This window comes from Phacochoerus africanus, chromosome 11 (genome assembly GCF_016906955.1).
Source record: "Phacochoerus africanus isolate WHEZ1 chromosome 11, ROS_Pafr_v1, whole genome shotgun sequence".
Taxonomy (NCBI): Eukaryota; Metazoa; Chordata; class Mammalia; order Artiodactyla; family Suidae; genus Phacochoerus; species Phacochoerus africanus.
Window position 1 is genome coordinate 3,784,470 of NC_062554.1, and position 22,543 is coordinate 3,807,012.

General features: G+C 44.0%; 3 protein-coding genes and 1 long non-coding RNA gene across 5 annotated transcripts in view; 2 read left to right on the forward strand and 2 right to left on the reverse strand.

Annotated features, from left to right (window-relative positions):
• Positions 1 to 5,740, forward strand: part of LOC125110837 (uncharacterized) — a 14,853-nt gene extending 9,113 nt beyond the window's left edge. For both annotated transcript variants that reach the window (XR_007130745.1, XR_007130746.1), the window contains exons 2-3: positions 1,074 to 1,239; positions 5,119 to 5,740. This is a non-coding gene — a long non-coding RNA (uncharacterized LOC125110837). The remainder of the gene's footprint in view (positions 1 to 1,073; positions 1,240 to 5,118) is intronic.
• On the reverse strand, positions 2,618 to 3,628 carry LOC125110834 (olfactory receptor 52B6). Its single transcript, XM_047752467.1, has one exon. The coding sequence runs from the start codon at positions 3,626 to 3,628 to the stop codon at positions 2,618 to 2,620; it is 1,011 nt and encodes a 336-aa protein (XP_047608423.1).
• A 7,072-nt stretch (positions 5,741 to 12,812) lies between the features above and the next one.
• LOC125111006 (olfactory receptor 52H1-like) lies at positions 12,813 to 15,491 on the forward strand. Its single transcript, XM_047752745.1, has one exon. It carries the CDS (start codon positions 13,491 to 13,493, stop codon positions 14,436 to 14,438), a length of 948 nt encoding a protein of 315 aa, XP_047608701.1. The 5' UTR covers positions 12,813 to 13,490; the 3' UTR covers positions 14,439 to 15,491.
• Positions 15,492 to 19,972: 4,481 nt separating this feature from the next.
• LOC125111088 (olfactory receptor 52B2-like) lies at positions 19,973 to 20,773 on the reverse strand. Its single transcript, XM_047752901.1, has one exon. It carries the CDS (start codon positions 20,771 to 20,773, stop codon positions 19,973 to 19,975), a length of 801 nt encoding a protein of 266 aa, XP_047608857.1.
• Between the last annotated feature and the right edge of the window lie 1,770 nt (positions 20,774 to 22,543).

Here is a 22,543-nt window from a genome sequence, read left to right on the forward strand (position 1 = left end):
TTTTATTTTTTTATTTTAATTTTTATTTTTGTCTTTTTGCCTTTTCTTGAGCCGCTCCCACGGCATATGGAGGCTCCCAGGCTAGGGGTCCAATCGGAGCTGTAGCCACCGGCCTATGCCAGAGCCACAGCAACGCCAGTTCCTTAACCCACTGAGAAAGGCCAGGGATCGAACCCGCAACCTCATGGTTCCTAGTTGGATTCATTAACCACTGAGCCACGACGAGAACTCCTAATTTTGATATTTTAAAGTTATATGTGGTGGAGTTCAATTATTGTAAACATAGTAAAATATTTTTCCTTTTGTTCTTGTTTCCTTCTTCTGATTTGTCATTAAATAAACAAAATTATAGTATAACCCATGCAATAGGCTTAGGTCTCAGGACAACTCTTTATTAATTATAAGGTGATGAGCTATGATTTGAGTTGGATGAGCTATTAATAATAATTAAAACAGCAATACAAAGAAAGCTATTATTTGTAAAGTATTTATTATATGTCAAACACTATTATAAGATATATTAGTGTATATATATACACAAGCACACACACATATATATATATATATATCTCATATATGTACTCTATATTCCTCATCGAGTCATTATGAAAAAGGTACTATTAATATTTCCTTTTTATTTATTATTGTTATTGCTCTTTAGGGCCGCATCCGTGGCATATGGAAGTTCCCAGCTAGGGGTCCAATCATAGCTGTAGCTGCCGGCCTACACTACAGCCACAGCAATGCCAGATCTGAGCCTCATCTGTGACCTACACCACAGCTCACGGCAATGCCGGATCCCCGACCCACTGAGCAAGGCCAGGGATCGAACCCGCATCCTCATGGATACTAGTCTGATTCGTTTCTGCTGGGCCACAACAGGCAATCCCAGTATTCCCCTTTTAAATATGAGCAAAGTGAGACATGGAGAGGTGAGCAGCTTGCCTAAAGTCATACAGTATGCAGAAGAGTCAAAATTCCAACAAAAATTCAAAATCCCAAAACTTAGTACCCCTCCTCCATATAATAAGTACTAACATGTCTCTCTTTAATTTTAATTATGCTGTCTCCAGGATGCAGAAAGCTATGTGGAAAGGAAAGAGAGAAAAATGAACTGAACAGTTACTGAATGCTTACCATGTAGTAGACAAATACCGTTATATCATCCTCAACTTCTTTATCAACGAGTAGAAAACAAAGTTCACTGGAATCATGCAACCTCTCAAACCCATCGAACAAGTAAGTGGTAGATCCAGGCTTTAAGATCACGTTTCCAAAAAAAAAAAAAAAGATCACGTTTCTTAGCACCTAGCACCATCTTCTCCTCTTTTTGACACTGAATCCCAGGCCTGAGAAGAGCTCACTCAAAGAAGAATACATGTTGAACAGAAAAGTGATGTTAAAAAATATTTAAAATAAGAATTTTATGCACATTCATACCTACTGCGTATTTGCTATGAGCAGGTTCTTAAGCTGTGGAACAATAGAGATAAAAAGCCTTCCCAAACAACCTTTCCTCAAAGAATGCATTTTAGACAAGGAATAAAGGCACAGACAGGAAAAAGAACTCTAATAAGACAAGAAAAAATATTCTCAGGCCCCAACAAAATAGTCATCTAGATGAAAAGAGGTGGAAAATCTTAAAAGGTGGATATTTGACTGTGGGTTGGGTACGGATGTACACGGTGTTGAGATGTGAGCTAGGTCTTTGAGGATGAGTTGGTTTTAGGCTAAAATTCAGGCAGACTTACACTTCTCAATCTAGAGGACATCAGGCTAGACTCATCGCTGGTGTTAATAATTAATGATTAGTGAGCAAGCTACTGAACTACATATAGAAGTTTATATTTCTTTAACAAGTAATGAAATAATGCACAAATTCATGTCTATTAGATGTGAGTAGGTATTTGACTTCTTAATTTAAAGATGACTATGTTTTTAAAATACAAATCATACTTGGATGGAAAAGACTATTCTATCCCTATGTGAGTATCTACATTTTAAAGAAAGCTCTGTCTGGAACCGGTAACATTAGCCTAGACTTATTGGATAAAAGTTTTTGAAATGGCATGTGCATATTTAAGCTGATGATAAATGGATGTGTCCACATACTTGTGCTGCTGTGTGTTAGCCTCTCTGAACTTGACTATTTAAATGCGTGTCATTCTAAACGTGTGTAGCTGGTAATGAAAATATCACCCTAGGGGACTAAGAATTTCTAGACACGACAGTTCTCAGAGGTTCCTATTGTGAGAAAGATGTTGAACGAACAAATCTAAATGTCAAAATAATACAAGGGCTTGGGTCCCACATCAAGGAGAAAGTGAAAGTGGGTGCTGAGATTCCAGGTAAGTTGTCGCATTTTCCCTAGTTTTCCTTGAGGTGATGAGGTGTCAGAAGTTATTTGAATAATAGATGGAAGAAAGAGCAGTGAGTATTTCTATAGATTTCTAAGAAAATTAATCAGAGGTGGATTTGAGTAGAACATGTATTTAAGTAATTAGAACACGGAGGAGACTAATACAGGGATAGCATACAGATGAGGAGAGAGTGAATATAAAAATAGAGACATTAATAGGTATAGAAAGAGATTGAGTTGCGGTCAAGTCGGGAGCATTTATTTAGAGCCTTTGGCAAGCTTTGAAAACATCTGTTTCGCCCCTTCCAAAATCTGCTTGGTCCTCACTCCGTAAATAATGGGATTGAGCACAGGCGGAAGGACCACGTAGAGGTTGGCCAGAAGGATGTGGACATAGCGTGGGATGCGTCTCCCGCCAAACCTATAGGCAAAGACAGAAAAGAGGGCGGGGGTGTAGAAGAGGAGGATGACACAGACATGGGAGCCGCACGTGCTCAGGGCCTTGCACCGGGCATCCCGAGAAGGGAGGTGGAAGACAGCTCGGAGGATGTGCATGTAGGAGACGGCGACAAGGATGACGTCCAGGCCTGTGGAGAGCAGGGCAGCGGCCAGCCCATACCAGACGTTGACGGAGATGTCGGAACAGGACAGACGGGCGATGCCCATGTGCTCACAAAACGTGTGGGCTATGACGTTGACCCGGCAGTAGTGCAGGCGCTTGAGGAGAAAGATGGATGGAAACATGATGATGAAGCTGCGGGCCAGCGTGGCAGTGGCGACCTTCCCAATGACCGTGCTGGTGAGGATGGCGGTGTATCGCAGAGGGGAGCAGATGGCCACGTAGCGGTCGAAGGCCATGGCCAGGAGCACTGCCGAGTCAGCCACGAAGAGGAAGTGGATGAAGAACATCTGGGTGAGGCAGCCATCAAAGGAGATGTGGCTCGAACCGAGCCAGAAGGTGGCCAGGGCTTTGGGCATGGTGGCTGTGGACAGCAGGACGTCGGCACTGGCCAACATGGACAGAAAGACGTACATGGGCCCATGCAGGCGTGGCTGGGAGACGATGACACAGATCAAGACGCCGTTGCCTGCCAGGGCAGCTACGTACATGGAGCAGAAGGGAATGGAGAGCCAGATCTGAAGGTGCTCCAGCCCTGGGATGCCGGTAAGGAAGCATCCGGCCCTGCGAGTATCAGAGTCGTTCACAGCAGCTACGTTGTTAGCAGAGAAAAGGGCCATGGTGCTCTGCAGAGCCCTCCCCTGGGGCATAAGAAAAAAAGGGGCTTCAGACTTAGTCTATATTAGCAGAGTGCACATAAAGGCTTGCAATCAGGAAGTTCCCGTGGTGGCTCAGTGGGTTAAGAGCCCAGTTACCATTCATGAGGATGTGGGTTCAATCCCTGGCCTTGCTCCGTGGGATCAGGCGTTACTGTGAGTTGTGTAGGTAGCAGATGCGGCTGGGATCCCGCATTGTTGTGGCTGTGGCTTAGGCCAGCAGCTATAGCTCCGATTCGACCCCTAGGCTGGGAACCTCCATGGGCCTTGAGTGCAGCCTGAAAAAGACCAAAAAAAAAAAAGGCTTGGACTTCCCGTCGTGGCTCAGTGGTTAACAAATCCGACTAGGAACCATGAGGTTTCAGGTTCGATCCCTGGCCTCGCTCAATGGGTTAAGGATCCGACATTGCCATGAGCTGTGGTGTAGGTTGCAGATGCAGCTCGGATCCCACGTTGCTGTGGCTCTGGTGTAGGCCGGCAGCTATAGCTCCAATTGGACCCCTAGCCTGGGAACCTCCATATGCCAGGGAGCGGCCCAAGAGATGGCAAAAAGACAAAAAAAAAAAAAAAAGGCTTGCAATTAGCTACAAGTTCTGCACATACAGGTCCTGCAACCATGATGGGCTCTGCACACATGCATATTCTCTGTAAGAATATCACACACAGCATCTGCACAACAAACATAGCTCTAGGCCCTGCCCACAGACAGGCTCTGGGTGCTTATTCAGAGGCTCCCTTTTACAGCTACCTATAAGACTTTCAGGCATCTACAGGGCTCGAAAACATTGCCAGACTCAGTAGAGGGCCACACGTGCTGAAAAGAGTGGGGACAGTCAGAAAAGGAAAGACAATCTCTGTAACCTCTATGGGTAGGTGAGCTGTGCACAAGCCCCAGGCTCACGAAGGACTGCCGTCTCCCCCCCAAAGAGCACTGGCCTCTGCCCAGCAGACTATGTGAAAAGTAGGGCTGGGAGTAGAGGGCACTGCAGCCCCTCTGCCCCTTTTCCCCCAGTTGCAGGTGTTCGGACGATTACCAAGGCAGGGAAGGCGGCTGTGGCATTGAGAAATAACACTGGACAGGGCGAGAAGAATTCTGGTTCAGAGGTCTGTCAGTTAGATCATGTGATTTTTGGACAAGTTACTGCCTTTTCCAAGAAACAGTTTTCTGATCTCGAAAATAGCATAATTATGGTCTTACTGGTGTGTTACATTACGTTTCACCTGTGGAAGCCTTGGTGGACTGGGTGGGGCTTCCTGAGTCACGTAGGTGGCTCTGAAGCGTGGCACTGTCACCCAGGACATGAAGGGCGGTGTGCAGCGGCGCTTCCCCAGAGGCCCAGACTCGCAAGTTCCCCACCACACACCAAATGCGCAGAAACCCTGACCTTGGATCGTTTAGCAAGGTCACCGGGTGACTGATTCCTGCAAGAGTCTGTGAACCACTGATGTGGGACCGTTTCTACTTTCTTTCCTCCCTGGTCTAGGCGTGTCCACCTCACAGGACGGGTGACGTCTCAGGCCCACTTAGTGTCTGCGGCATCCTCCGTGGAAATGCTCGGACTTCAGTGAGATCTAACCGGTGTGTTCTCCACTTCAACTCAAGCTGACCAGCGCTCCCCTCCGCTTACCTGGTCAGGATGTGAAGAAGACGATGCAGGCATCGCAACAATTTTTACTGCATGTTAAGCCACCTGACGCCCCCTCCGTCCTGTTAAATTATTCTCCCAGTGACTGTACAACTTCGACCTCTGTGGAAATTCTTGCTCCTCCCTCTCAACTGAACTTTCCTGCTGCTTAACTGAGACCTCGAGACTCAGGGAACAATCCTTCATCTTATCATTCCCTCTCCTGTTCATTTATCTTATCTCTGCAGGCAGCTTTCTCTCATTCCCTCCACTCTCAGAGAAAGTTGTATGGTCGTTCCTGCTGCATTTTGAGGTCTCTTTGCAGAGCTAGACTATATTTGACTTCAGCTAGGCACAGGAAAGCTCCAGGTATGTATTTATTTGTTTATTTGGAGCGTACGAAAATGATACAAATCAACCGTATTTTTATACCAGTAGCAAACAACTATGCATTAAAATGAAAAACATCTTTTTATATTTAACCCCGTTTCAAAGCTAAGAATTATAAAATTCTTATAAAAACTAAGAATTATAAAATACTGCCAGAAGAGATTTTTTTTAATGTAAATAAATGGAGAAGATCATGTATACAGATCAGAAGATAGTTTTAAAATTTAATGTAACTTTTCCAGCTTTACTTAGGTGGAATTGACAAAACTGTATGTATGTAAGGTGTATGATACAATTTAATACATGTATTAAATACATTATGAAATCATTAATCATCTCACATAGTTGCCATATGTTAATTTTTTTTTTTTTTTGGTCTTTTTGCCATTTCTTGGGCTGCTCCCATGGCATAGGGAGGTTCCCAGGCTAGGGGTCTAATCGGAGCTGTAGCTGCTGGCTTACGCCACAGCCACAGCGATGCAGGATCCGAGCTGCGTCTGCCACCTACACCACAGCTCATGGCAACGCTGGATCCCCAACCCACTGAGCAAGGCCAGGGATCGAACCCGCAACCTCATGGTTCCTAGTTGGATTTGTTAACCACTGAGCCACGACGGGAACTCCTTAAATTTTTTTTAAAATAAACTAAATATATGGACACCCCCCCAAAAAAACCCACAAAACCCCTACAAATGTACATATATACATATTTCATGCATGTTTAACCATGCACCTGTGCGTATGAATATGTATGTATTTATACCTTCAAGAAAAATTCCCCCACCTTTCTCTGAATCTGCTTTCTTTCCTGCTTCCTCCAGGACTTTGTTTTATCCGTTATCCCTTCTCTTCTTTATCAGCAGTTACTCCTAATTTCCTGGATTTTATTATTTATGAATATGCAAATATGTTTCAGCTTGAAAGCCAACAGAAAACTGACAGGTGTGATAAAAATATCTCACTTGCCTCGCCTGTCTCCCTGCTTTCCATTCTGCCTCTCTTCCCATCAAAATCACACCTTTCTTTAGCTACTTCTCTTGGCTTTTGTTTCTCTACCCAGCGCTGGTTCTCCTCTTGCCCCGACCTCCCTTTCTAGTCCTCATGAAGGGCCCTCTGTCCCTGCAGGAAGGTTTACTGTGGGCGTTTCCTTTTGGCATCTCTGCTGCCTGGCTAGTCTTGTCTCCTGCCCTGGCTTCATGTGTCCTGCTTGTGCCAAAACTTCCCAAATCTATAGTTGCCATTTATATTGCTTTCCAGGCTCCAGATCTACTTATCCAAAGACCTCCCAACAGGTCTCCTAGCCTGCAGTCCTTCCAGCCTCTAAATCAGCCCCGATATTTAAATTCTAGTCCCACAAAATAATTCTGAGCACACTACTTACTGGATCGTAGATAATAATTCTCCATTGCCTGATAGACTCATAGACACATGTTCTGTGCTTTCCCTACAGATGCTGATCAAGATGCGTGTCTCAGAACCTGCTCTTCTTCTCTGTGGTTTTATGCAATTCGCTTCCTCCATGGCCATCCTCCCCTTTAATCTGGCTGGTTTATGGTCCTCATTCAGGAAGACGTTCCTTATTTCCCAAGGCTGGGTTAAGCACCTCCTCTGCATTCCAGTCGTCCCCTGCAGTTGTCTGTTTCTCTAGGATTTATCACACTGAAACATTTTCAACCCCAACACACCATGAGCTCTCTAAAGATCGGGGTCTGTCTTACTCGCCGGTGTCTGTGCTTGAGTTGACATGCAGTGAATGTTAAAAAAATGAGAGCCTCGGTACATTCCTAGCCACGCAGCCACGTACGTTCACACTGGGAAGGACACACACAAATATCACAAAAATCATGGGTTTATAACTGGGTCCTCACATCCTCCCCGTCTGCAGTCTGTTGTCACTCACGATGCGCACGCTTCCCACGCATCACGCAACCTGCGCGCCCTCCACTGCGCGCTCCCACCTCTGTCAGCTGCATCAGCGCCCGCATACACCCTTCCCCTCCAATTTCAGTGCTCTGTCTAAATAATCAGCTTCGAGGGCAGCTTTTGTTCAGAGTATTCTCCCTGTCATTCATCCGTGTGACTCTGTTTTCAGCCCAGTGTAGGCCCCATTGATACTGCTGCCCCCCAACCAGGGAGCAAGCCCAAGCGCCCTGCTTCACCTCATCTCTCAGGCAGCCTCCTTCTTGAGAACTTCAAGTTTTTAAACGTCCAGTTTCCTTGCCCACTGATATCTGCTTCTGTCATCTTTGAAAAAATTACCGGGAAAATCGCCCCTTCTATTTCAATGAATTAATTCCCTTTTCTGCCTGTTTTTTGACTCCTTTACCTGATTGCTCTCTCCAGGAACTTTATCCTTTTTAAAGTTGTCCCCTGAATGCCGTAGAATAACCTCTTTCCCTCCCCCCCCCCCCCATTTTTCCTTGTTGTCTGAGGATTTGTGATACTTGCATCCACCTTCGGAGCCAAGGTTCCCTTGTCAGCCTCTCCATCCTCACCTGGGAAATGACCCTCCGAACTGCCCTCCTCCCACTCAACTTCCCAGGAAAGCACAGTTCACTCCAGCTCTCCAAGGCAACTTTTTCCATCAGCCCTCCATTCTTCCTTGAATACAGCCATAGAATTTTCGACTTACCTGGTTCCCAGTCTCCATCCATCCTGCCACATTAATAACCCCTTCTCCCTCCTGAAATATCTGACCCAGTCTTACCTCCCCGGTGCCACCTGCTCAGACTCAGTTCCCAATTCAACATTTTATGCAGAGCTTCGCCTTCGTTAATATACAGAATTGGCTCTCACGCCCTTTGCCATATTCCGCCATATGATGTCTATGCCCTCTTCTCCTCCTTTGGGAACAGGGATTCTCCTCCCTTTGTGTCCTTCTCTTCCTCAGCTCCAGCTTTGTCCTCTACCATTTGGGCCAACATGCCTGTGCTCAACCCAAGGATGCAAGACTCATGGGGATTTTGTTTGGCGTGGAACCAGAGAGAAGAGCAATAGACAGTCTGAGCCTCTAAGGGGAGTTGTCAGCATCAACTCAGAGGCTCTCAGCTTGCATGTTTTCATTGAACTCATTATTGCATTTTTTATTCCAACACTGGATTGATTCTATTCTTCCCATCCTGCTCTTCCCCGTCTTCCCATTGTTCTTCCTAAAGCATTTTCCTCATAGGTGTCTTTCATTCATCACCTTCCTAGCGTCTATTTTTAAGTCCTTGTTTGTTTGTTTTACTTTAGTGTTTTCTTTTCGACCCTTCACTGCCTCTAAAAATCTAGTCTCTTTGTATGTCATTCTAAAGGAGAGGATGTCTAGAGGTCATTGCCTCTGTCTTGCTCATTCATACATCTGACCAGGTGTAACTGATCCCTTCTCTAAATCAGCATTTTAAGTCTATAGATAAAGGAACTATTTCCTCTTACCATGAGCACTAGTAATTACGCGAAAGCAGTGGGCACACAGCACCATGCGAGTCCAGAGCCAAAAGAATGATTCTGCCTGGTGTGTTAAGGGAGGCTGCTTAGCATCTAAAATTGCAGTTGGAAGTGAAAAGAATTGGTGTGTGTGCACACTCATGTGGGTAGGTATCTGTGTGTGTGATGTTGTTATAAGTGCCTATTGAGGAAATAAAAGTGAAAGGAGTTTACAGTTGAAATAAATGCTTTGGTGCATTGGGATGGAAGGAAATGATGGAAATTAGAATACTAGAACCAAAGCAGAGATATTAGAGACGAGTGTTCAGGAGATAAGAAGTAGTATCAATCTGTCTCAGGATCGTCCAGAATTAGAATGACTCTTCTTCTGGGCCCAAGCTTTATGTAATTTATTTGTCAGTTGAAGTTTACTTTTTAATTATTTATTTATTCTTTGGTCATGCCTGCGGCGTACAGAAGATCGAACCCATGCCACAGCAGTGACCCCAGCCACTGCGCTGACAATGCTGGATCCTTAACTCACTGCACCGCAAGGGAACTCCATAATTCGCCTTTTTAAACTAGGCAATTCAGGGGCTTTTAGTATATTCACTAGGCTGTTGAGTCATGGCCATTATCTCTTTCCGGAACAATTCCTCCACCCCTAAAATATCTGGTGTGTCCCTTAGCGGTCACAATCTGTACTTTCTTCCTGTCGGTTCCTAGAAAGCACTAACTTGTTTTAAGTAGATTTACCAGTTCCGGCCATTTTGTATAAATGGAATCGTTTTATATACATGGAAGACTATGTGGTCTTTTGCAATTTACCCTCCATACCGTTTTCAAAATTCATCCACATTCTGGTGTTTGTCACGGTACTTCATTTCTTTGTACAGCTAAATAGTCTTCTATTGTGTTGGTGTAACACATTTTATATACATCTCTTCGTTCATTGATGGACATTGGGTGATTGCCATCTTTGGGCTGTTATGAATAATGCTCTTACAGACATTTGTAGACTATGGTTGCTTATTCTGAAGCCTTCTAGAACTTGAGACTCACCTATGGCAATGCTGTGGCAGAAGCGGCAGTTTCTTGATTCTGGTTCCTTTAAGATGTGACCGCAGATGGAGTAATTCCTCTAGGGAAACATTGTTCCGACACCATGGCTCCTTTTTTGGAGATTACTCTTTCGACTCTTTCAAATATATATTTTTAAATTAGTATCAAGTTATTCTCCAGGATTTCTATACCAACTGGCAGTTGCACAGTTTTGTGTGTACATTGTATTAGACCATTTGCCCCACAGCCAAACACTTACCATTCATTCAATAATGTTTTTTTTATTGAGAGCTCCCTGGGAATAACCAAACTGATAAAGCCACTGCTCTCATAGAACTAACATTCTCGAGGAGAGAGCTAGATACAAATAAAAAAATAAACAAATGAGTCCATAATATGACAGGGTGTGATGTATGAACAAAAATAAAGTAAGATAATGAGATTGAAGAATAATGAGGGCAGTAGGTAAATGCTATTTAATTAATTAACTAACTAATTAATTTTCTTTTTAGGCCTGTACCTGTGGCGTACGGAAGTTCCCAGGCTAGGGGTCGAATTGGAGCTGCAGCTGCCAGCCTGCACCACAGCTCACGGCAACGCCAGGTCCTTAACCCACTGACCGAGGCCAGGGATCAAACCCTCATTCTCATGGATACTATGTGGGTTCTTGATCTGCTAAGCCACAAAGGGAATTCCAGTAGGTGTCATTTTAGATAACAAATACGCGAACAGTTGCTGGCACAGGCGGCTTACAAAGGTAGTGAAGAGAGCCCCATACTTAACAATATCATCAGGGTCTCACGCTAGCATCACATGCCTTCTAATCAGTGAACCAATGTCGATACATTACAATTAAGGTAAATATGTACTAACTGAAGACCGTTTCTGATATAAATCGTATCAGAAAGATTTATTTCTGTTTACAGTGTATTTATAGCACAAATGCTGGCATGTAATTCTGTAAGATTATTTATACAGATAAATGACTTTACAGTGATTTTAACGGATAACGTAATGTAAACATACAAGTATGTCTTTTACTTTGATATTTAAAAATGACTTTTTGTGTGTATGTTATGTGTTTCTACTTTAAAATGCTAATTTTTTCGTATTGATGGAATGGATGGAGTTGACGTCATTGTGTGCTCAATTTGATTTTTTGCCATGTAATTCCAACTCTGATGCGTTGAAATGAGAGAAAGATAGTTTTATGTAAGGAGCTAAGAGATCTTCAAAAACTGGAGTTCTCGTTGTAGCTCAGTGGGTTAAGAACCCGACTAGTATCCATGAGCATGTGGGTTGGATCCCTGCCCTTGCTCAGTGGGCTCAGGATCTGGCATCACCTTGAGCTGTGGTGTGGGTCACAGACAGGGCTCAGATCTGGCATTGCTGGGGCAGTGGTGTAGGCCAGCAACTGCAGCTCTGGTTGGACCCTTAGCCTGCAAACTTCCATATGCAGCAGATGAGGTACTGAAAAAAGAGAGAGAGAAAAGAGAAAAAAAAAAACAAAAGCAAAAAACCTCACTCACACAGCCGCAATCAAGAAATTAAATATATTTCTTTAGGGAAGTAGAATTTTCTTTTTCTTTTTCTTTCTTTTTTTTTTTTGTCTTTTTGCCATTTCTTGGGCCGCTCCCACGGCATGTGGAGGTTCCCAGGCTAGGGGTCTAATCAGAGCTGTAGCCACCGGCCTACGCCACAGCCACAGCGACGCCAGATCCTTAACCCACTGAGCAAGGCCAGGTATTGAACCTGCAACCTCATGGTTCCTAGTCAGATTCATTAACCACTGAGCCATGATGGGAACTCCGGGACTAGTTTATATAAAAGTGTAATTCATCTTGCTCAGAAATCAGTGAATTTTTTTTTTTCAGTCCAAAAAGTATCTCAATGCAGTTATAAGTAGAGACCAGAAAGCCCCCTTCAGGGAAGGAGGAAATAATAATTATCCAGAAAAAGCCTCACCTAACGGGGGAGGTGGAGCTGAGGACCCAAATGGACCAGAATCTGAAGGACATTGAGAGACGGACAGTCACATCTGTCGTACAATTCTTTCCGTCAGGAACCCATGAATATTCCTAATCCGTCAACTGCCCTTTCTCCAAACGTTCACGTAAACATCATCTGGGGCCCGGAATTTAAAAGGTCATCATTATGCCATCCTTCTGAGTCAGAATCTGGTGTCTACCTGCTTAAACTCATTTATTATGTAAAAAATCATTTCTTTACAACATATTTTTTACTTTCAATTTTTTAAATTATAGCTGATTTACAATGTCCTGTCCATTTCTGCTCTACAGCAAAGGGACCCAGTCATATGTACACACACATTATATATATTATTATATTTATATATACATTCTCAAAAAATATTTTTGATTGTCTATAAATGACTGGTCTCCACAGGTCCTATCTTGAAGAGTCCTAGCACTTCCTGCTTTCTTGCCTCTGTCTAAAACCCTGAATCATATCCTATGTGTATATGCTGTCATCTCTACATCAGGAAACTATGAAATAAACAATCGGCTATTCATAGCATTGACTAGGGACTGGAGCTGCTAGAATCCCTCTAGGTTTTAGAGCCCTCATTTTTCAGAATCCGCCCAATCCCCTGAGAAAACCAACGAGAGAGAGAGAGAGAGAGAGAGAGAGAGAAGGTTCTTCCATCCAGGTGTGTCTGCCTTTCCTGACTGGCATTAAACTCATTTCTCCCCATGCCTCATCTTCTCACCTGGGTACCCTTCTTTTCTTTCTCTCTATATGTCCTCCTCAATTGAGTTATGTCCTATCCTGTATCTCTCCGTTTCATGCTTGGAGTTACCCTCTGCAAGCTCTTTACTGGCTTTCTAACCCAGCACTAACCTCGAAATCCAGAGTCCGTGAGTATTATCTGAGTGTGATAATGGCGGTGCTGGTGGCACAAGTCTTAGGGAGGCAGAACAAGAACGATCCAGGTAGCATAAATGGTCCTTGTTACGTAGAGCAGGGAATGGCCCCTCAAAGACATGCAGCATCTAATCCCTGGAAACTTCGTATATGTTATTTATAAGTCAAAGAACTATGGTTGATAAACAACCGGCTTTAAACTAGGGAGATTATATTGGATTATCTGGCTGATTCCACTGCAATCACAATGGCTTTTAGAAGTGGAGAAGGGAATAGGAAAATTCAGAGTCAGAGCTTTGTGATTACAGAGGTGAGAAGTCAGAATAGTGAGATGTGAAAAAGACTCTGTGTGCATGTCATTTTTTTTTCTGGCCTAAGTGAACGTTTTTGTGTGAAAATAAGAAAAGACTTAAAGGGAGTTCTGGGGCCGTCAGTCCCAGGAATCAAGTGTGATATTTTGTCCTCAGGGAGTGGCAGTCCACAGGATGCCCACCTTGAATTTCACCATTTTTAACCCAGACGCCTTCGTTTTGGTGGGGATCCCAGGGCTGGAGCGGTTCCACATCTGGATCGGGATTCCTTTCTTCAGCATCTACCTGGTGGCCCTTGCAGGTAATGGCATCCTTCTCTACCTCATCGCCGTGGACCACAGCCTCCATGAACCCATGTTCTTCTTCCTTGCGATGCTGGCCTCTACAGACCTCGTGTTAAGTACCACGTGTGTCCCCAGGACCCTGGGCATATTCTGGTTGAAATCTCAGGAAATCACCTTTCCTGGCTGCCTCACACAGTTGTTCTTTCTCCACTTCAGCTCTTTCCTGGAATCAGCCATCTTGGTGGGCATGGCCTTTGACCGCTACGTGGCCATTTGCTCCCCTTTGAGATACACCAGTGTCTTGACGCCCAGGACAATCGTCAAGATCCTGGTGGGCATTGTGGGTCGCAGCTTTGCTGTCATATTTCCTGTTGTTTTCCTGGTGAAGCGTTTGCCTTTCTGCAGGACGCGCACCATCCCCCACACATTCTGTGAGCACATAGGGGTGGCCCGCCTCGCCTGCGCCGACATCTCCATCAATGTCTGGTACGGCTTTGCTGTGCCTCTAATGACAGTTACCGCAGACACGATCCTCATTGGTATTTCCTATGCTCTCATCCTTCATGCCGTTTTCCACCTTCCGTCCCGAGATGCCCGCCAGAGAGCCCTGGGCACCTGCGCTTCTCACGTCAGTGTCATCCTCCTTTTCTACATCCCCGCCGTGTTCTCGGCCCTGACTCATCGCTTCGGCCACACTATCTCTCGGTCTTTTCACATCACGTTTGCCAGCCTCTACGTAACTGTCCCTCCTGCCCTCAATCCCATCATTTACGGTGTCAGAACAAAGCAGATCAAGGACAAGGTCATCCTTCTATTCGTCCCTAAAGGGATGCAGTGACCTGCGGATAAGAACATGGAGAAAAAGTGTGGGGACGTCAAGGCATCATATTGATTTAATAGAATTTCTTTGGTAAAGAAAGAGCAGGAAGACTTCAATAATGGATCCAATGCCTATGAATGTCAAGGCCTCGATTCTGTGGGATAAAATTATAGGTAGAATGAGAGGGAGGGAGGCAAGGATGTTTTAAGCCTCAAGAAAATGAGAGGCATCAGGTGGAAGTATCCTAATTTTCTAAAATCAAAAGCACCAAAGCACGAAAGTTTTGCTCTTCCTTTGGTCCTTTTATCCTGTTTCAATGGCCTCTTTTTAAAACAAAAAAAAAAGTAATATTTAATTTATAGGTTTGTTGTAAGGTTGAATTTGTTTAGCACAAAGTGAGCTCATTAATTCAAAAGCCATCTGTATGCTGAAAACCTCTAAGTAAAGTTCTGCTTCCATTCCCTTCTGTCCCATGTAACCAACTCGCTATTTGATAACTCCTCTTGGCTCTCCCACCGAGCCTTCAAAAAAGTGAGCTAGAAAAATAACCATTTTTCTCCTCTTCCTTTCCTCGTGATCAGCCCAATCTCCTGAATTCTCTATCTTCTTAAATGGTGTAGAAATCAGCCAGTTTCCCATGTCACACCCTTTTCTCCGTATTCATTTTCTTTAAATATTTTAAAACTCATTTACTATTTGTTATGTCTTCCGAATAGCTTTGCACTTATACACGTGTTTCACATTAAAACATGTTTATCATCCTCCCTTTATCCTGGACTAATTTTCAGCAGCCTCACTTAGAAATTTGCTACCGTCAAATTTTTTTTTTCTCTCCCATTTGTTGTTTATTCAGAAACTAGGGTGATCTTATTAACCTTCAACTAGATCATGGCAATCCTGTAGTTAATAATCACTTAATAGTTATCAACTTTGCTTGGCATGAAGCCTAATACCCTGACAGATCTTCAAAGCCTTTTTTGACATGATTGGTGCTAACCTGTTAGCTATTTGTTGGTGTCCATTGACCCAGTTCTCTCTTTTGCTCTCAGATGTCCCCTTTTTGCTACAACCACCCCATATATATATATATTTTTTTTTTTTTTTTAAACAAGCTATGTTCTTTTCCTTCTGGACTTTCACATGTGTTATTCACTCTGGAATCTGAATATTAGCTTGAACTTGAGTAGGAATGAGAACGAAGAGAAATGATTTCCCAATTCTTTTTATTCTTCTATTTCATGCCTTCTAGGATAGCTATAAATTTTTAAAAATGGAAGGTAATAAGTATTGGCGAGGATGTGGAGAAACTACAGCCTTGATACATTGCCAGCTGGAATATCAAATGACGCAGCATCTAATGGAAAAACGTTACTTCAGAAAGTTAAATGTAAGGTGTTCCTGTTGTGGCTCAGCAGGTTAAGAACCCGACTAGCATCCATGAGGACACAGGGTCGATCCCTGACCTCACTCAGTGGGTTAATGACCTGGCGTTGCCATGAGCTATGGTGTAGGTCACAGACACGCCTTCGATCCCACTTCGTTGTGTCTGTGGTGTAGGCCAGCATCTGCAGCTCCAATTAGACCCCTAGCCTGGGAACTTCCATATGCTGCACCTTCAGCCCTTAAAAAGCAAAAAAAAAATTTACATATAGAATTACCAAATGACCCAGCAATCATACTCCTAGGTATGTAACAAAGACAACTGAAAACAGATACTGAAACCAAAATTTGTCGATGAATGTTTTATGGTAGCATTATTTATAATAGCTGAAAAAGGGAAACCTGCTCATTCAAATGTGTATCAACTGATGAATGGATAAAACAAATGTGTCATGTCTAAACAATGGAATATTTTCCTGCATAAAAGAGTGAGTTTCTGATAATGTAATGCAACATGGATGAACTTTGAAGACATTCTCAGTGAAAGAAGCCAGGTATAAAACACTCATATATTATACATAACATATGTCAAAAGTCCAGAATAGGCAAGACTGTAGAGACAGAAGCTCAATTGGTAGTTACCAGGGGACTGGGGAAAGGGGAAATAGAGAGTGACTGCTTAGTGGATGCGGGATTTCTTTCGGGTGATGAAAATAGACACTGGTGATGATAACACGACGGTGTAAACGTACGAAGCGCCGCTGACTCGTGCATGTAAAATGGCTAAAGCAGCGAATTTTATGCTTTGTGAATCTCACCTTAATAAAAAAGTTAAATAACATGCTCAGTGTACAAATACCATAGATGAGCGTATAGCTAAGAAGTGGGTCTGACTCCCAGCGTTGCTTTTACTCCCTCCCTGTCTTCCCTCCCAGGGAGGCAGGGTTTCCCTAAATGAAGCATCCTCACTCTTTCACATCTTCTCTGCTAAACCAAAACCACATCGTCAAGGTCATTCTGATCCCAGTGCATCAGATCTAATAAAGAGCTGCAGTTAGTCGTGTGCTCGAAGCCGTTCATAAAGGCCTGTGAAAGCCAAGTGCTAAATGTTCAGGAATTGTGCCAGAAGCATCGTTTGGGTAGCTAGAAATCAGCCTTAGTGGGGGTATCTATATCTTGTGAAGCATCACATCTACAACCCCAAACCCCAAAAGGCAGTTGTATGTCCACCTGCACACCGCTGGCTACACGCCTCCCGAAGCCCAACTTAACTGGCCTGAATGTGGCTCCGGCCGTGACTTCAGAGCTTATGCGGTGCCCTGGAACCTTAGCCACATTGCTGGGCTCTTTTCTGCTGAGCTCTGATTTTTATGTCAGGTTGGCCTTTTTTTTTCCCCCAATGACCCTTCATATCCCTAAGTTTAGTGGTGTTGTCAGGAGGGAGAGTGGCACATAATTTGACCGTGCTTTGGGTGGGTCTTTTAGGAAAGTGGCGTTGCATGGCTACAGGGAATAGAGTGGGAAGGAGACTCAGTGAGAGCACGGGCGGCAGACACCCGAGACGTCCAGGGATGAGTGTAATGGAAGCAGAACCCTGTTTACAATGGACGTTTGTACTTAGCGTGTGTTGGATTTTAAATATTTATGTTATCAATTTCATCCTGCATGCGCAAGCAACATGTTCTGGATCAGGCATAGATTATCATTGTTCACTTAAAAGGCAAATGACAGCAGTTCCCAGTGTGGCTCAGCATGTCAAGACCCTGACTTGTGTCCATGAGGGTGTGAGTTTGACCCCTGGCCTCACTCAGTGGATTAAGGGTTCCCTGTTGCTGCAAGCTGAAGCATAGGTTGCAGATGTGGCTCAGATCCTGCATTGCTATGGCTGTGGTATAGGCCGGCAGCTGCAGCTCTGATTCAGCCCCTAGCTGGGGAATTTCCATCTGCCACAGGTGTGGCCCTGAAAAGAAAAAAAAAAATTTTAATTCAAATAATAATTGTGAATTTCCCCACACTGGATTTGTACCCCTGGGGCTATACATTTGGCCTTGAAGTTCAGGCCAAATGACATATACATACAAAGTGAAGGAATAAAGAAAAAAAATTTTTTTTCTGATTATAAAAGAGAGACTATTCTTCCTCCCTCTACAACCCCTCCTTCTGAAACAGTCTCCTTGGAGATCCAAGGGCGATACATTTCTCCAGAGAAAAGATAAGACTGTTGTCTCCAGCTCCACTTCGTGCTTCTGGAATCAGGTGTATCTCTCTGGAGCTCTCTCACTCTCTGTAGGTACCTCATTAACTATAGTTTAGAGACAGGGGGGACAAGGCAGGGCTCAACCATGAAAGGAATGACACAGCCTTTGAGGATGTGACCAAGTAGGCCCAAGGTGGTGGAAGATTCAACTTCTGGTGGACTCTGGGCCTCATGATATGCTCATTGTAGTACATTAGCTGAATGACATGTCCTCGGGTGCCATGACCGTGCCGAGGCAGACCATGCAAGGGCAAAAAGTGGGGTTGGCTCAGTTCTTGGAAATCTCCACCCCTTCTCCAAAGTAGTTGGAATAATCCTCCCTCTGCTAGCCTATGAAATTACCCAGCCTATGAAAACTAACCACCCCATGTGTTGGGGTCACCCTCACCTCCTAAGATGGCCCACACTCTGTCTCTGGAGGGTATATCTCTCAATAAATCTACTTCTTACCTATCGCTTTGCCTCTGCCTGCATTCCTTCTGCGCTGAGACATAAAGAACATGACACCAGGTGCGTGATTCCAATTAAAAGACAGTGGGTTTAAATTCCAGCCCATGGGTTCAAGTCCCACCTGAGTTGGGCGGTTTCAGCCTTACATTAATTTTGCAAGACTTCCTCTTAATGCAGAATCCCAAGATTTTGGTAACATTTATTCAGAAAGCCCAACTTAGGAGAAACACAAAAAATATCTTCTCTCTACACCTCACAGTATGCCAGGGATCTGAGCAGACAGCTGAGAAGAAGGAAGCTGCATGATATGGATAAGGCAAAAATTTCCTTGAAAGTTCCCTCAGGGCTTCTGAAGGATGGCAAGGGCAAGCCTGGCCACGCTGCCGGGGGTATGGGGCAGGCGGGTGGAGCATCCAGTAGTGTCTCTCATTACCCTCCATCCAATATAGGTGATGCGCATCTGACATGGAAAAGCTGTGGGGTGGCCCTTCACTGTAGATGAGATATCTCTGGTGGGAAAAGAAAGGAGAACGGGGAGTGAAGGAGAGGATTTTTCTTGCAGACAAGACGATGGGGGCTTTGCCTTGCCTTATTTTTAACTTTTGACCAAGGAGGGTGAAAACCCGAGCCAGGGAACATCGTGACATTATCAGCAGTGATAAAACACAGTCATGCAGAATTACACAATTCCTAATGTGCTTTCATTTCCACCTTCTCCTTGGATCCACATACAACTGCTGTGAATTAGACAGGAAGGAGCCTGAAAAAAGAGGGTCGCCTAACCAGAAATTAGGAGGACACCTAGCCCCCAAGGGGTGTCCTCTTGGATCCAAGACATTTTATATCTCCAAACACTTTAATTATCTTGTCCTTATTTCCCCCTCTAAATCGTGTACTGACAGCACTACTGGCCATTTCACTTGCAGGGAGCATGCTATTTCATGTCATCAGCTATTTGCATTCCTATTATGAGATCGTTAAATCTTCTTTGTGAAGAAGGTGGGGTAGAAGAGTGAGTCTCCCACTTTGCCCTATTCACGTATAATTTGGGTGTTCGTGCTTTCTAGTCGGTATTCATCATAACTGTTGGGGAAGACACGTGGGGTCTAAAATTGAAATAGTAGCTGAAAGAACTAGTCTATAAATTTTATTTTTGTTTGGTGGCAATAGAGATGTTATGTTATTAAATATTGTGGAATCCAACAGACATGTAAATAGCAGTTTCAATGTCTTTGAATAACAGATTTTCAAGAACCTGTTTACCTTCGAAATGAAGGACTCATACAATTTGGATCATCCTTATTTAACGGGGGGGAAAAAGACCAATTTCATAGCAAGCAGAGCCAATTCTAAGCGACAACTTCTCTGTCCTCTGTTCTAACAGGGTCCTTTCTCCTCACCTATGAGAAACCACATTCATTCTCAGCAACACTTCCCTTTTGAAGAAAACGCAAGGGTCACTCGTTCACGGATCTGCTTGGTCTTTACTCCATGGATAACTGGATCCATCACTGGGGGGACAAGAACAGAGATTGGCCAGCAGGATGTGGACATGCTTGGGGATTTTCTGGCCGAGGCGCTGAGCAGTGACAGTGAAGATCCCTGGCAGGTAGAACATGAGGATGACACAGACACGGGAACCACAGGTGCTGAGTGCTTTCGTCCGGGCATCTCGAGATGGCAGCCTGAAGACTGCTCGGATAATAAGCCCATAAGAAATGACTGTCATCACCAAATCTAGCATAACACTCAGTAATGGCACGGAGATTCCATACCAAATATTGATGGTGATGTCGGCACAAGCCAGCTTTGCCAGCCCCATGTGTTCACAGAATGTATGGGCAATGATGTTTGTCCGACAGAAGGGCAGCCGCTTCACAAGGAAGACGATAGGGAAAACAGTTGCAAAACTCCTGAGCACAACAACACCCCCAATTTTGCCAATGGTGTCCTGGCTAAGAATGGCGGTATATCTCAGAGGATAGCAGATGGCCACATAGCGGTCAAAAGCCATGGCCAAGAGAATGCCTGACTCTACTACAAAGGCAAAATGCATGAAGAAGAGCTGGGTCACACAGCCACCAAAGGAGATGTCCGTGTCATCAAACCAGAAGATGCTCAGGGCTTTGGGGACTGTGGCTGTGGATAGAATCAGATCCCAAAATGCCAGCATGGAGAGGAAGAGGTACGTGGGTTCCTGAAGACTACGCTCCACTGCCGCCACGCAGATCAGGACAGCATTTCCTGACACGGCCACCAGGTACATCAGGCAGAAAGGGATGGAGATCGTGTGTGCAGCTCCTTCAGGCCAGGTACACCAATGAGGATAAACGTGTCATAAGTGACAGTGGAATCGTTGGGAGCTGCCATGCCTGGATTACGGTAGGGAACTTTCATCACTCATCTGGAAGGAGAAAGAAAGTTGGAGAGCCAGCCTGTCACAACCACCTGGCATACATACCTTCAATGACCTCAACAGGCTCATTAGTGGTTAATGAGCACGTACTCAATAACCCTCAATGGGTTTAGACATCCACCATGCAAAATTCCAGTTAGCGAATTCCCACGTACTCAGAGTGTCAATTACGGACCTACATGTGTGTGGTATTCTGCCTTGAAGAGAACAATTCCAAAGATTCAAAGCAGGATCAAATAATTTTTAAAAGATGCTGCCAAGGGAAATCCTGAGGCTGGTACTATTTTCTTACGTAGTTGACATAAATGTGAAGTAATGGTCATACAAAATTTTAAGCTTTGTTTTGATTGTATTCTCTAAATATTTGAAGACAGGAAGGACAATTTTGAATCTTTATATAAAATTTAATAAGTGAATAGAAACAAAGTTTTTTAAAAAAAATGAATTAAACAATACTTCTGTAATCTCACACATATGTTTTCCTGATCAGTTATTGGTCTATTTATTACACAAGCATACGCTGACCACCTGCGATGTGTACAGACATACACCGTGTGTGAGAAAGGGAAAAAGGAGTTCGAAGCCCATAAAATAGAGATTCTGCCATAGGGTTACCATCTATGTGAACCACGGTGTCCGCAGAGCTTATTTGTTTGTTTCATACATTATTATCTGTTGATTCCAGGTATCTTTTGTTTTGAAGTTTCAATACTGAAAGATTTTATCAAATTCTGAAGAGTTATCAGTATAGTTAGGGGTGTTGTTCCTTGAAAACGGATGGAGCTGCAAGTCTAGCACATGAGAAGAACTTTAACTTAACTTCAGGATGAGACGACTGAACTTTACCCAGATGAGTCAGAAAGATTATGTTTCTAGACGACAGATGTTGAAAACTAACTTATGGTTACCAAAGGGGAAAGGCAGGAGGAGGGATGGATTGGGAGTTTGGGACTGGCACACGCACACCATCATATATGGAATGGATGGTCCTGCTGGATGGCACAGGGAATCCTACTCAATATTCTGTGACTACCTATGTGGGAAAAGAAACTGAAAAAGAATGTATACGTATAAGGGCACACCTGAATCCCTGTTGTACAGCAGAAACTAACACGACATTGTAAATCAACTGAACTTCAATAAAATTAAACAAAAACAATTACGTTTCAACCCCCCCCCCCCCCTTTTTTTAATGGCAGCCACATCTACGGCATATGGAGGCTCCCAGGCCAAGGGTCTACTCAGAGCTGCAGCTGCCAGGCTACACCACAGCCACGGTAACGCTGGGTCCGAGTTGCATCTTCAAAATATGCCGTGTCGTGTGACCACGCTGGATCCTTAACCCACTGAGCAAGGCCGGGGATGGAACCTGCATCCGCATAGAGACAGCATAGGGTCCTTAAGCTGCTGAGTCACAATGGGAACTCCCCAGAGTTTTCTTTATCAATATATCCAACTCCATTCATTTAAATAAACATGATCAGAAATAAGGAACCTGAGCAAATTAAAAATATAATCATAGATGTAACTTTTTTTTTTGTCTTTTGTCTTTTGTTGTTGTTGTTGCTATTTCTTGGGCCGCTCCCGCGGCATATGGAGGTTCCCAGGCTAGGGGTCGAA